General features: G+C 49.4%; 1 protein-coding gene across 11 annotated transcripts in view; it reads left to right on the forward strand.

The window, feature by feature from the left end:
• Positions 1–6,278, forward strand: part of RASAL2 (RAS protein activator like 2) — a 188,798-nt gene extending 182,520 nt beyond the window's left edge. For 7 of the 11 annotated variants that reach the window (XM_042803368.1, XM_042803369.1, XM_042803381.1 and 4 more), the window contains 2 exons: positions 964–1,102; positions 1,222–6,278. In XM_042803368.1, the coding sequence (XP_042659302.1) occupies positions 964–1,102; positions 1,222–1,427 (345 nt within the window). In that variant the 3' untranslated portion in view covers positions 1,428–6,278. Of the gene's footprint in view, positions 1–963 lie in introns of all 11 variants that reach the window. The other 4 variants (XM_042803388.1, XM_042803390.1, XM_042803363.1 and 1 more) reach the window with 2 other exon arrangements.
• Positions 6,279–14,691: the final 8,413 nt, after the last annotated feature.

Consider the following 14,691-nt stretch of genomic DNA (forward strand, 5'->3'; position numbering starts at 1 on the left):
TTTAGCTTTCTGCTCAAAGTGGAGGCTGGCACTTTCTGTGCGAGAAGAATCAAAACTGGGATGTGGGAACCCTGGATTCGGCGGGGCCCGGGAGCCCCTCTGAGCTGGAATGGGCCTAGGAGCAGTGTGTTCAGTGTTTGTTCTTTGTGTTCTGTCGATGGCATCTCCCCCTCCACCCACACTGCCCTCTTCCCCTTCCCCTCAAATAACCCCTTAGTGTTAGCTTTTGGCTGCTTCTTCTCTATGTTGCTGTTGCACCCTCACTCCTGCTGGTGACTGCAGGCTGCCATTATCTGCTTTTTTTTTTAATTCATTTATTTATTTATTTGAAGCGTACCATGAGTTTATTCTGAGCACACTCCATCGAAAATACAGAGACAATGGCCGTTAGATATCACTTGCACTTTTCTCTGCCAGATGAAACCTCCACCACTTTTATTTTCTGCTGCCTGTTTCTGTTTTTCTAACATACTTAAAAAAAAAAACAAAAAACAAAAACAAAAAAAAAAAAAACAAAAAAAAACAAAAAACAAAAAAACAAACCAGAATTAAAATTGGCTGTTGTTGTTATTAACACCAACACCCCTTCCCCCTCGCCCCGCCCCATGACAAAATCCTGCGTTTCCATCTGCCTCGGTTGGCGGCTGTCGGGATGAAGCCACCGGGGCTGGGTGAGTTCACCCACGTAACTTGAACTCACCTTCCATCCCGCGGAAAGGCCGGGAGGGCCAGGCCAGCCTGGGCAAAGCCCCTGGCACGCGGGGGCCACGTCACCCCAAGAAAACAGAAAGAGGCAGACGTCCCATCTTACCGGAGAATGTTAGCCACGCTGCCTCTGCCTAGAAATCACCCGGAGACACTGTTGCAGCCCCGCGGCCTGGAAGTTCCCCGCAGAGCAGGGCTCGGGGGGCCGAGGCGTTTCCTTTGTGAAGGAGCTCTGACTGTGCGGGGTGTTTGTTGCAGGAGAAGCGGATCGTGTCGCTGGACTCGGCCAACACGCGGCTGATGAGTGCCCTGACGCAGGTGAAGGAGCGCTACAGCATGCAAGTCCGCAATGGCATCTCCCCCACCAACCCCACCAAGCTTTCCATCACGGAGAATGGTGAATTCAAAAACAGCAGCTGCTAACTGGGCAGATGCTGCCGGCCGTCTCCCCAGGAGAAGGGCAAGAGGGGGCAGACTCGAGACACCTGCAAAATAGCCCCCCCCTTTCCCTTACAGGTTTACATAATGCTGCTAATAAAATGGAAAAGAGAAAGAAGAACTCTGAAGGGTGGGCTTTAATTCCCCACTCAAGGCCAGGAGAACCGGGCTCCCGAGAACAAGTCCTTCCGTATCACTGTGTAAATAGAGGGAGCCCTTGGGTCATGTACAGAAAACGCCGATGTAATATACCAAAAGGAAGTGAATACTGTAGATTTTTTTAATTATTGCTATTTTTATTATTATTATTTTTTTCTCTTGTTGAAAGCACTGCAGCCCTTGGAGGAGGAAGAGGGGAGTGTGAGTGCACGTGTGTTGTGGGTGAGAGAGAGAGAGATGAGCAGGGGGTTACACCAGACAGCAGCTGTATGTGTCAGGCTGACTGAGACATGCGTGGAGTGAAATCGCAGTGAAATGAATTCTGTAAGAAAACTCATCTGCTGGTTTTATTCCCCTCTTCTCTAGCTATTCTTGAACTGAATCCAAACTCGATAGCAAACGCTTTAGCAAGAAAATTGGCTCTTGCTGGGGCCCGTACCTACTTGTGGTAGGACTCCGGCAAAAAAACTGTCGGTCTTTTTGGCCAAGGTGAAAGCTCGGAGCCGCAAGCTCGTTTCCTTGCATTTGCACACAGTCAGGCTTCCCATCAGACAGACAGAGGGAATCTGCAGTTTTTCACGGTAGGATTCTTTCTTTTTTACCCCGGTTCTAATGCAGTTTTATATTTTTCCGTTTGTGAGAATTTACAGACCTGTAAATACTTTTTTTTGTTGTTTGACGTGGGATCCAGTCCCCGCTTGACGCAGCACGCGGCGGCGCCCTGAGCTCGCGCTCCCCCGGGCGCAGGCGGGCTGATGCTCTGGGGAGGGGGCGAGCCGGAGGGCGCCGTGCCCAGCAAAGGCGGCGTCCGTATGCAAAATTTTCCTTTTCCCTCCAGGTTTTCTATATTTTAACTCTCGTTCCGTTTCACTGTTTCAGCCACTAGCTTAGCCAGTCCAGTTCCAATGAAAGATGCTTTCCGCACGTTTGTCTTTAAAAGATCTTCCATTTCCACTGAAATTTTTCTTTCTCTGGATACTTCAACGGGTTTTTATGAAGTTCTGTACACTCTATTTTTTTCTTAAGGAGTTTTGACTAAGCCTTCTTCTCCAATTACTTTCAGTTGCATTTCATAGAAGCGCGATTCCAGGCTGTAGGTGAATGTGTATATAATTACAAAGTGACCTTCTCGTGGAAGATCGTGACACTCACAAACTGTAAAAGATTAACAATAAATGACACAGGATTGGCAGTTCTCATGATTTCATCAAATGCCACAATATTGAGTCTGAGGAGGGGTTTTTTTTTTAAAGCCCCAGATTCTAGAGCCAAGCGATAAGTGTGTGAATCTTCACTTTCACTTTTTGGTGTACGTTTCTAGCCCCCAGACTCTCAATGTTGAATAAAATTATCGCAACAGCAATTCAAATTTTGAATTACAGAAATATTCCGGTACCGGTGAGCGCGATTAACCATTCAAACATGTTCTGGAAATTGGAAATTGGAAAAGCTGACTTCAGAATGAGCCAAAACCTGGAGAGGGTGCCTCGGTGTGGGGCGTGTTTAACAAGCAATTCAGGCCGCAACCAAGAAATGAATGAGGTGGCTCTGGGGGTACCTGGCTGAAATCGTGCAGCCTGTGATATGGAGAAGGTCGGAGCCGATGAGCTGATGATCCTTTCTGGCCTTCCTTTCTCAGTCTCTAAAACTGTGCTACGCTAAGAATGTAGGAGTTTCTAAGCCAGTCCCTTCACCTCCCGAAAGCGACCCACGTTGCCTTCGACGCGAAGGGTCGCCAGCGCCGAGGACCCGAATTCGGTGTCTGTTGTCAGGTTGGTTTGTTCTTGGGGAAGCGAGTTGACCTCAGCTCTGCGGGCAAAGGCAGGTTGTGACAGAGCGCTGCACGTCAACGGCTCGGCCTGGGTACTGTGCTCCGATACTGCAGTTAAACGTCATCACACACGCGTGTGACGTTCCGAGCTACGCCTAAACACAGGGACCACGTCTCCTGCGTTGTAAGCTGTACAAGACAAATGTGTACGCGTCTGTCTTTCAGCGGGGCCTCGGCCATTCATTTACACCTACAGAAGACTCGTCTGCAGCGAGTTGGGATTTATATTTAATGCTTAGATCTTTCGGGTCAAAGCTGCTCTGGCTGCTCGGATGTGACCTGGTACTCCGGGCCGAGGAGCGTCCCTGCCCTCTCCTTGGAGCGTCCGTAGCGAAGTCAGCACTGTCTGACACACCTGGGGTCGTGCTCTGCGTTTGCTCAGTAGCGGTTTCTTTTCAATACTTTCCAAACCGTCTTCCAGCTCTGGGTCATCGCTGACCTCTGATATTTTCTTCCTCAAACTGTGCCTTTAAGTTCCTTCTTCTTTCCTACTTCCTTCGTGCACCACAGCCGTAGGCAGTCTATCGAGTTTGTACCCATCTGTCTTGTGAGTAGCTCTCTTTTACAAGAAACCTTTGCAACCCCCTTCTCGTTGAGTATTTTGTGTGATCTGCAGCTCCCCTTTGCTACGTACTGTAATTACACAGCCGCATCGTGGGAAATTTGTTCCCCCAAAGTAGCCTTTTCGGACGGGAAACGTGCATTGTTCGCTCACGACGCAGCGCAAATGGTGTGGGTGTTCTGTGACTGAGGTGTGCGAGCAAGTGGTCGTAGGAATGAATGCATGGACTAGGGCAAGGCAGAAGCAGATACGTCGTTCTGGTAGCGTTGGTCTGGCATGCGTTTGGGAAACGCATTTCGCCGGAGCTCCCCAGGTTTCTGCCCAGCCAGCGCTCAGCGCGGATCTCCGGCCGCTCTCTCTGGTTCGCTGCTGAAGGCTCCGGGGCGTCCACTGTGGTTTCTGCAGAGAAATGCAACAGAGGCAGCATTCCAGCCCTGGTTTTCGGAGGGGAAATAAGACCTGCCCCAAGATTGATGGATTTCGATGTGGTCTTCAGTGATGTATCATTCGAATAATGTACCTTCTCCTGTGTATTTCTTAACCTTGTAGAATGCTTGTAAGAAAAAGTTGCTGTTCTAAAAGAGTCTTGACCCATCAGTAGCGTCCTCGCAGGTTGTTGCTAGGCTGGTTGTTTCTCTTCTGCTTCATTTTCTACCCTAAAGTGCAAAGTGTACTTCTCTAACTCCCGCTAGAGAGGAGAAGCTGCCTGTTGACCCAAAAGGGAGTGAAGGTTGCAGACTCACAGAGCTGCGAGACTAAAATTGATGAGCTGCAGAACCAACCCTTACGCTCCCGAGTTCCGCAGGCAGCTGTCTCTCCTGGTTTGTTACCAAGAAGCTTTCCAGAGACATTTTAAGCCGCTTCAAGCTGACACTATGTGAAAATGCCAGCTTCTATTTTGTCCAGTCCCATAAAATTCAAGTAGCACTAAACCACGTGGCAGCCAAAAGGTCTGTCTGTTTGGGAGCAAGAGCTTTAACCGGGCCTGATCGCGTTTGGTTTAGGAGAAGCAGCCAGTGGGTTTCTGCAGCAATGGGAGAAGCAGTAAACAGTGCGAAGTCTGACGATGAGCATTGCAGACTTTAGGCTTTGGTTCGTACTTTCAGCACCTGCGTCAGGTTGTGTCTAGTGCTGTTACCAGGAACTGCTGCTCTCATTTGGAAACAGCCGAAGTAGTGCAGGAAAAATTTAATAGCCTGTAGGAGTAACACCCCTCTGTCCCTAAAACCGAAACGGAGGCGCTGCCCCGTCCTGGCCTCTCAGCCCTCGCTGGCCACGTTACTCGGCGCTGTCCCGGGATGGTTCTTCCCAAACCACGAAGCCACCCGGGGTTCCCGTTCCCGGGGCAGGGGGGGCAGCGGGGGCCCCTCGCCGCCCGGCGTGTGGGGAGCGGAGCCGACCGCGATCACCCGGGATCGGCGCTCGTGGAGGAGAGAGGGAGCACGGCCTCCGGGTGGCATCCCGGACATGCCCCTTCTTTGCAACTCTAGGAGTTCAGATCCCTTTTGTTTTTTTGTTTTTTTTTTTTAAGAGAATTAGACAGATTTCACCTCCGGGAATTGCCAACTCTTATTCCCCTGGTGTATTGGAAATGGGCAGCTATGCATAAAAGCACAGATTCGTACAGCTACACGTTTTTGCAACATTCCTCTCCAGTGGCATAACTTCGGCAGGGGATCCAGAGGAGAGTGGAAAGGGACGTGTATATTTTCTAGTTAGAGAAGATCCAGAGGTGTATCCAGTAATAGATTCCGTATGCATCTCATAAGTCATCCAAGAAATGGGTTTTATTTTATGTTCTTGTAATTGCTTCGGGTTGGCTTAGGCTTTTTGGTTTTGACATGATATACTGATTTCATGTTTTAATGCTTGCTCAAACCCACCAGCTTTTAACTTCATCTGAAAACTCACAGATTGAAGCCCATCGGTTTTACAGCAGTGCCCGTGGAATGTGTCAGCAATACTTCTCTGCTAAGGTCACCGTGTATGTATGAATTCTGTTTGTGTTCTGCAAAAATGTCTGTGTCATTCCTGGAGAATAATTCCTGTCCGGGTTGAACCATTAAATGTATTTCCATCAGTGAGTAGCATGGTCAGCCACAGGTATCCAGCTGAGCCTGACAGAGCAAAAAGGGTTACATTTTAGGCTGATGCTTTTAGGTATTTCTTTCTCCACAGTAAGTTAACTCCCGTGAGAGCGAGCATGTCATTACAGATCATGCCTGCCAGGAATCCTACCTGTAAAAATAGATTTTCTGTCTCAAGGGCCTTAATAAGAGTGTTACTACACAGAACTGTTTTACAATGATAGCTCTAAATAATTTATTTTTTATTTCAACAAAGTACACCTTAAAAAGTAATAAACTTGTTTTTCAAGCCGTATTTTTATGCTAGTAGCACTGGACTGTTTGGTCTCTGAGATCCATTTCTGCATTTCATTGCCTGGGTTTGTTCTAAAGAAGATTTATTTTTGTTCTGTGAATAATTTTTGAAGGTTCTTGTAATATGTACAGATATAGATACATTTGAGGTCTTTTATTGATATTCCTACAAAGAATACAAATAAACTTTAACTTTAAACAGTTTGGACTCAGTAAACCTATGCTGATTTCAAATTCTGCTCCTCCCGCTCTCAGGTTGTCCTCGTGTTTTGTGTGACTTCAGAGGGTGGGGGGGGAAACTCAGGCGGCGTAACTGCACGGTGGGGACACCGAGCCGGGGGGCCGTGGCCGAGCGGAGCGGCGGGGCTCGTGCCCTTCTGGCGTTTCGGTGCCCGGGTGCTTTGCTGGGGTGTCCAGCACGGGCCGGGGCTCTGCCGCCCCGCCAGCCCTCGCCGGGAGAGAGCTGGCCTCGGCGAGGGCGAGAGCGACAAGCTGTGGAGGCGCGGAGAACTGCTCGCTGCTTCTCTTACTCAGCAAATCCCACGGCTCACGATAACGTCTTCAGCGGTGAAGAGAGTCGCCTCGTATTAACTGACGTGTTTATTCCCCTCCGGCCGGCCCGGTGAGTGCCGTCAGCCCAGTTTTCGTGGTCGGTCAATTCCTCATTTACAGGTTCTCAGGCACCAGCCCAAAGCTGCGGTGTCTGAGGCACGGACACAGAGAGGAATATTTATTTTCAGGTTCACACAAAACGCTGGATTCTAAGCAATTTATATTTATTCTTCATATGTGTATGAAATCTCGTATTGAACGAGTGGGAAAACCTTTCACATTGAACTCACTGACTGTAAAATCTATTCTCACGGGGATGTTTTGCTAAAAGTCTTTTCATTTTCATTTCACGTGATTGTTTTTTTTCCGTAGCTTTGAAGCCTGTCAAATACACCCAGCAAACGTTCGGCTGTTACTGTGCGCCTCCACCCTGGCCCTGCGCTTTGTTCCGTCCGAGTCCCCGGCGTGTTCCGCCTTGTTCTTGCCTAGGCTCTGAGTTTTTCCCTGCCAAGAAGTCGTCTTCCTGCATGTTTGCACAGAACCCCAAAACTTCGGGTGCCTGATGCTTCTGGGCGGTGCAAGCAGCGGCCCTGGAGGTGGGGGATCCAGAAATTCCCCCCCACGTGTGTCCTGTCCTGGGCACCCCCCCCGCCCCGCAGAGCCACCCCTGCCCGGGGCGGACGGCAGAGGCGGAGGCAGGCGAGGAGAGGGACGGGCTGTAGGCCTGTGGCAGGCAAAGGGATCTCGGTGCCGCGTCTGCTGGCGTGGGTTTGGGAAGGGGAGGCGGGGGAGTCTGAAGGGGGAGAGGGACGGGCAGGGGGGGTGTGCTGAGGGGGGAAGGCGAGGTAGAGCCGGGAGCGTCGCACCAGTGCCAGTTAGGACGGCACTGGGATAATGCAATTAAAACTCTGGGGAGCCTGGGCTTTTCTGTGACTGTCCCATAGCAGCTGATGCTCAAGTGGTCTATCCTGCTGAGGACGTTAAATTCCACTTCACCTTGGACGTGCTCCTTGCTTCCACCGTGCAAAACTCCGTGTCGATGCGCAAATTCTTCTCCCATTTCTAGCCTTTCTGGAGCCCGTCCTCATTGCTTTTGCGGTTCACCCGCTCCAGCTGGGCAATTCCTTTGGAGAAGCTCCCCTCCGAGAGTCCTCCCGCCTCAAGGATGCGAGTGTAAAATCTTTAATGATTTCCTGGGCGCACGAACGCGTGCTGCTGCTTTAAGTAAGCAGCAGCTGCTCCTTAAATCCATTAGCAGATGGAATACCAATTTGCTTACGCTGAGATATGAGTCTCATGAGAAGAGAGTCCTTGATCTTGCTAAGACCCATCTCACATTGCTGTCCTTCACCTTTCTCCTGGTCCCACAGATTAAATAGCCTCAGGCCTCCAGAAGATGTATTAAATTCCTGCTTTTTGCTGTGAGAGGTAGATCAAATATCTTGGTTGTAGGCATATAGCCCAGCTACCCACCAGTTCTCCCTGCAGCGAGTATGGATACCTTGTCCTTACTCAGCTCCATGGGAAGGTGTGATCCTGCTGATGTGACTGGAAACGCAAGTTCTATAGACCCGAACCCACTTTTCAGCACACCCGCTTAGCCCAGCTCAGTAGCAGAGCAGCCTTGGCCGAGGTAGAGGAAATTATTACCGATATTGCAGGCTTCAGGGTAGCTGCCAGGAGCAGCACACGCGGGATGGACGTTCCCCGTGCCCTCCAGGTTCTTCCAGCTTTCGCGCTGTAACAGGGCTGTCGTGGTACCACTGGGGAGAGCGGGGTTGTGAGGAACAAATACCTGGTGTTGGACCAGGAGTGAAGGATGACAGAGGGATGACAGAATAACGCAGAAGGAAACGTGGTCTGCACAGAGGGGAATGACATTTTGCACTCCCTTTTCTCCGCTGTCCAGGCTTCTGTTTACAGCAGGATACAGCTGTTGAGAGCAGTTCCTATTTTGCTCGGCGAGGAGGAAGTCCTGCATGCAGTGAAGGAGGAAGAGCTACAGCTGTGCTGCAGGCTGCATTTATTCACCCCTACCCTTTGTTGCTTCTTTCTCTTCACTTAGCTCACGTAAGTCAGGCAACATGCAGGTGCCATGCTGGACCCTACCTGAAGCTATCGATTTGTGAGTTATTGCCATCAGAGTGGCTGTTCTATTGATGGGAGCTACCTCTTGCCTCCCTAAATTAATATATTCTCCTGGTCTTCAAAGTCGTGCGAGAGAAAATCCCGTTTTCAGAATTCCAAGTATATTTGCAAGCAAAAATGAATACTAATGAACATAAACAAGTGCAGAGTACCACCCAGCGTGTGGTATCTGGCAGGCACAGCCCCTCCTGGGAGTACGTGCAATGCCAGTGTGTAACGTGTTGATCACTAGCAGGCTCACAGAGGTGGCTGAGCCTGCAGAAGTGTCGGCTTTGCGTTCATGGGTGCAAACTAAACTCGTTGGGGAAGGCAGCTGCACGCAGTAAAGCTGTGGTAGATACCTGCCTGGCAGATGGTTGCCTTGAAACAGCCTGCCACCTGCGCAAGCCCCTGGCTGGAGGCTCAGCACCAGTGCTGCTTCGGATGTTGCACCTCTTCTTCACGTCGGCTGAGGTAGAAGGAAAGGTTCATCTCTTTGGGAGATGTGGAAAAGAAGAGGTTGAGCAAGCCCCCGTGTACAAGAGCACGGTGTGGATAATAGGGTGGCGAGAGCTCATTAAAGGTTAAAGACACTTCTAGGAGCCCTCGGCAAGGTGGGGGAGAACAAGCGACTGTTCCCCCCCCAGGAAGCAGCGGCTGCAGAAGCGGTCTCCACCCGCAGCAGCTGGTTTTGTCTCCGTGAAAAAGTCTGCGTGGAAGTAGCACGGCTGGGTGCTTGGCTCAGCCTCTCCTGGTGTGGGACCCAGCATCTGGGAAGGAGGGAAGAGGCATTCGCTGGCTGCTGCTTTCCCCTTCCTTCCTCAGAGGACAAGCTTTGCCCGAGAGAGCCGCAGGCGCCGTGCCCCTGCTCTGGCAGGTAGCCTGACCGGGACGCCCTGTGCGCATTCAGCAGCTGACTTCTGGGCAGAAAATCATTCTGCAGAGCCAGCATTCTCTCTGTAAGGAGGAGTTGTCCTTCCCGGGGACGCTAACTCGGATTGGCCAGTAAAAACCTACTTGCTAAAGGCCTTGAAAAAGTGCGGGGTGGATTTCAGTTCTCATCACAGCCGGAGAATTTACTTCGGCCTCCAAATGAGCTGAAATGCGTGGGAGCACACACCCCCTTTGGACACAGGGCTTTGCCCTCAGGCTCTTACCTAGAACGCGTGTCCCTTTTCCCCTTTACCTCGGGTGTGGTTACATGGTCTGTGTTTCACCGCTCACAGTATCTCTGTGTGCACTACTTCCTTCAGCAATTTCAAAGGATTCTTTTCAGGACGCAGGACTTCCCTGGCGGGAGGGCAATGAAAGAGGAGGACCGACTTCCCTTTCTCTGGTAGTACCAGAAGCCACTGCAAAGTTTTATTTTATGTTGTTCGATGTTCTTCAGCGATTCCCGACCTTAAAAAAACTTAGACCTGATCAAGATTCACATAATCAGGATTAAGTGAAGCACCGCCTTTCAGACTTTTCTCCATTATTGAGAAACTGTGAGGGGTAGCTCCCTGCCGCCCCAGGATCTGTGCCCTACTGGGGTGCGTTTAGAAAGTCTTTGCTACAGTAACCAGTGAGGCTAAAAAAGCTGATAAAATACATAGCATCTCCTCTGGGGTTGACTGAAGGGCAGAGAGATTGCTACTCCCTCAGTAACATTTTTTTTTTTTTTTTGGTCATGGGTTGTTTTGGGTTTTTTTTTCCTGAAAGAAATACATTCCCTGCGGGCCAATTCCAGATTGTGGCTTTGGCAAAATAAGGAGCTTAAAACAGAAAGTCCATCTGCCCCAACTGCTGACTTGACAACTGTGATGCGGGAATAAGCTGCGTGCCTAAAAGGGAAAGATGCAAAGACCCAGGAGGCAGGATACTGCGTCCCTCTCGCAGCTCACTATTGCGTGCGCAGTAATGCTCTGTTCAATCACGGCTGACATGTTTTTATGAGACTTCTGCCAACGCGTTGGTGGTCTAACAGCTGCTAGGAAGTTTTCCTGAAGGGCTAGACTGGATTTTTTTTTTTTTTTTGCTGTAATGACTGTCCTCTAGGGAGTTAGCATAATATCACAGGCGTTAATGCTCCCACCTGTATGCGAAGCATTTCCTGTTCTGGTTAGGGACAGAAGCTGAGCGTTAGCTGGAACGCCCGAGTTATCTGCCGAGATGGATTGGCACCAGAGGAGTCTATGAAGAGTGAGCATGGGTTATCTCGGAGATCAGAAATCCTGGGTTAAAAGAGCCATTTACGGTTATAGTGCTGCTAGTGGCTTTTCAAGTCCTGTTCAAAACTACTCAAATGATCTCGTTAGCCACTCCCTGCTGGGACCCTGACTGCTGGTTACAGCCACTCCTAAAATAAGCCGGGGAGCCCTCCCAGACCTGTCTTACGCCGACGTTTGTGTCATGTCACCCGGTTTCAGCGGCCGGCCCTGCCGCTGCCAGGCTGGAGTGGTGGCGGTGCTGCGGGTCAGGCCGGAGCTGCCGCGCTGGCAGCGCCGGGGGAAGTCGGTTGCCTCCCTCCCCTGCTCAGCGAGCCGCAGCCCGACACAGAGGTGCTGAGAGGAGGAGTAGAGAGAGGAGCTGGGTGAAGAAGGAAGAGCAGTTTGTGGCTGCCCAGAATAGAAATGAGACGACAGGAACGCGTATGCCCCATCATTCGGGGACCCCCCTGGTGCTGAGGGGTGTCTGTTTGCCCCAGGTAGCAGCTCCTGCATTCAACGACAAGAGGTCAAAACTGACACTGTGCCCGTAGGGCCACTGAGATTTGTTCCCTTGCTAAGGAGCTTGGCTAGTCTTTGGTTCGGAAATGCTCTGATTTCAGATGGATCTGAGTATCTTTAGGATCTGAGTCTTTGGCTGGTTTCGGTCTCGCTGTTCGGGAGACGGAGACTTGGCCATTTTGCTCTGTGCAGCTCTCCTTGGACGGGTGTTTCCTTGGCCATTTTGCTCTGTGCAGCTCTACTGTAGTCACACCTTTCTCTCCAGTTTTCCCAGATGCAGGACTATGCTGATACAGATTTATTCTCTCCAACTGGGACAGGCCTGCAGTATATATGTCATACTCATGCTCCCCAACAATACCTGCCCTTCCAGGTTGAGGAAATAAATGCTAACCTAGCCTCTTCCTCATCCTAAACAATAAAAGCAGCTCTTGCTCCAGACATGTTCATTACGCTATTTGGCATTAAGGTAAAAGGGCTTTTATTGTCCCACAGCCTTTGGGGCATCAGCAAATCAGTACTTTGGGTGCTGACCCCACAAACACAAAGCAGGATGCAATTAAATAGTTTGAAATTTTATATTGTCAATGAGGGTTTTATACCTTTCAGTGTAACGTTTGCAGTTGACTTTGGTCAAAGATGGGATGTGCGTTGTCACAGAGCCCATTCTGGTGGACTCGTCAGAAGGGCCACCCGAAGGTCTTGCATCAGCTGGTAACGAACATGGAGGAGTCCAGCGATGCGGAATCTGCTTAACTGGCCCCAGCCCAGTCGATGACAAGCTGGCTGCCCGCCCCATGGGAAAGGTCACCCCAGCCGTTGGAGGGAGAAAATCTGTTGGCTCACGAGTCTTGGAGTTATTATTTCAACCTAGCTGTAGTTCCTCCATGTGAGGCTTGGCATTTTCATCGTCAAGACTCCACATGTAAGTTTTTAATTGTGTCTTAGTCTCTTTTATACCTGTGTAAATGGCTGTCTGAGTACATACCACACTGGTGCCAGACTGTATGGCCATTCTTTTCCCATTTCTCCAGGTTCCCACTGCATTTTTTGGCTTTTAAGGGCCATAGCTATTGGACGGGCCTCTACTAGAGTGAGTCTAGAATGAATTTGATAAATGAATCCTATGCATGCGTGACACGAACACACTCATTGCTACAAGTGTTTCTTTAACCACCGCTCCCTTATCAGCATGAAAAACAAGTATGTTGAGTATCCTGGGCAAATACACTTGTGCTACATGCACTATCAGCAAACTGGTTCAGGGATAACATTTGCAATTCAATATGCTTTGAATTGCTGTCAGTAAAATGCTCATCTTTCCCGAAAGCCTTAGGCCATCCCTGCTAACTCACTCGGTCCTCTCTGAGACTACGTCAAGATCTGTCACTGTGGCAAAGTCCACGTAGACTTCCCACACACGCTGCCCTCTAATTTATGTCCTCCTGAAGTACTAGGGACATAAAAAGGAGGACAAAGCAGATGCTGACTAGCTAAATAACAAGTCTCTCCTTCCTACCCACGGACTGGTCTGAAACATTTCTCTCTTACAGAAGTGATATTTGTTAGGAAGAATTAGCTAATGATTAATAGCTGTGCAATAATGCACTGATGTTGTTAATAAATAGCTTAAAATGAGGAGTGCACGCACAGCAATAATCATAGGCTTTCCTGATACCAGCATGGATGAGTTGGACAAACCATGCTGAAAATTAAAGGGCATTTCAATCCTTGCTCTTGCAGAGAACAAAACAGCCCTTAGCAGCAGCAGGCCTTTGTGTAGGGGAGATCCATTTAGTAGAACTGTGGTGAAGGATTGCTCCTGGGCTGTCAAACAACGACCGTATAACGCTGTGGTTTCCAGTCACTCTGAACTCGGGCAGCTTAGGAGTCAGTAGATATCTGACATTCAAATTGACCTCCCTTTTCACACGCCTTTCCTCCTGCTTGACTTCTACTCCCCAGCTCTTTAGTGATGTTTGAGGAAAGAGCCTAGGAATAAGGACAAATGGAAAAACGTGAACAGGACCTGTATGAAACTGTTAAGGGGAAAACATCCAAAGAAATAGAGCTTCCCAGGGGGGCATCTGTGCAAAGAGCCAACTTGTTACCAGAACTCCTAGAAAAACTGCGCAGAGAGAGGGTACATTAGGAAGAAAGATTTTTGGCTGTTAGGAGGGAAGGTGGTGCTTGCAGAGCATCTTCTCTATTCCAAAGTCTAGAATTCAAGTGAAATAAAACCGTACCGCTGCAGGAGAAGGAGCAGCAATCTTTAATCTCTGCTTCATATCACTAAGGAGTAATTTTGAGTAGGCCTGAAAAGTTCTGTTGAGATGGTCTCCTGGACGATGCGGCACCTCCCAGGCGTGCTTGCTGGGCTGGAGAGCTGACCCACAAGTGGAACAGCATTCACAGCGCGTTTCCCCTGGCTGCTTTGTGTAGATCTTTCTTGCTGGTCCTGCAGAAGTTGTCCTGTCCCCGCAGGGTGTGTGCCTGGGTCCCGCTGTGATCCTACGGGTTCGGTAAGTTGGCTACTGCCGCCTTCAGCACAGAAGCATGTTCTTGTAGTGCAGCGCAGGCAACTGCTTTGCCTGACCCTCTCCACTTCAGCCCTCCCACCCTCACACAGCTCTAATAAAAAAAAAAAAAAACATCGGGGTTTGCTGTTTCGTGCACATGAGTAGAGTTGCATTTCTATAATGCCTTGTAAATATTGGGCTATACAGTTGGGGGTTTTTATTAACTCTTGGCCTACACTGACTTCTCTCGTTTTGACTGACTAAACCAAGACCGCACATCTCCACAACTGAGATAACAATGTGAAGGATCCACGTTAACAGACTAGTGATAAATCCAAATTCTTCCTCTTTCAGTTTGAGCAAGCCTACCTCATTTACTGGACCCACAGGGCCATCACTCTGGAACTCGGGGAAAAATTTTCAGGAATTAAGCGGTAGAAGAGGTGGTAAAAGTTGTGTCCGTAGCCTTCACACACCATATTTCTGAAGGTTCTTCGCCATGTAACCTATTTTCCCGTGACAAAATTTTAACCCGACAAACAAGATCAAACATTGAGGCTACGAGTAAAGAACCATGTGTTTCTGTGAACAAGGGGTGGTAATATCTCTTGTTCAGAAGGGATATGCAACAGGTCCAGCTACGTGAGCTTTGGACAAATACTGGATAACACCTGGAAAGCTGTTGCTTAAAAAGGAGATCAGAAGA

Source organism: Tyto alba, unplaced genomic scaffold, assembly GCF_018691265.1.
Source record: "Tyto alba isolate M040663 unplaced genomic scaffold, T.alba_DEE_v4.0 Super-Scaffold_1000006, whole genome shotgun sequence".
Taxonomy (NCBI): Eukaryota; Metazoa; Chordata; class Aves; order Strigiformes; family Tytonidae; genus Tyto; species Tyto alba.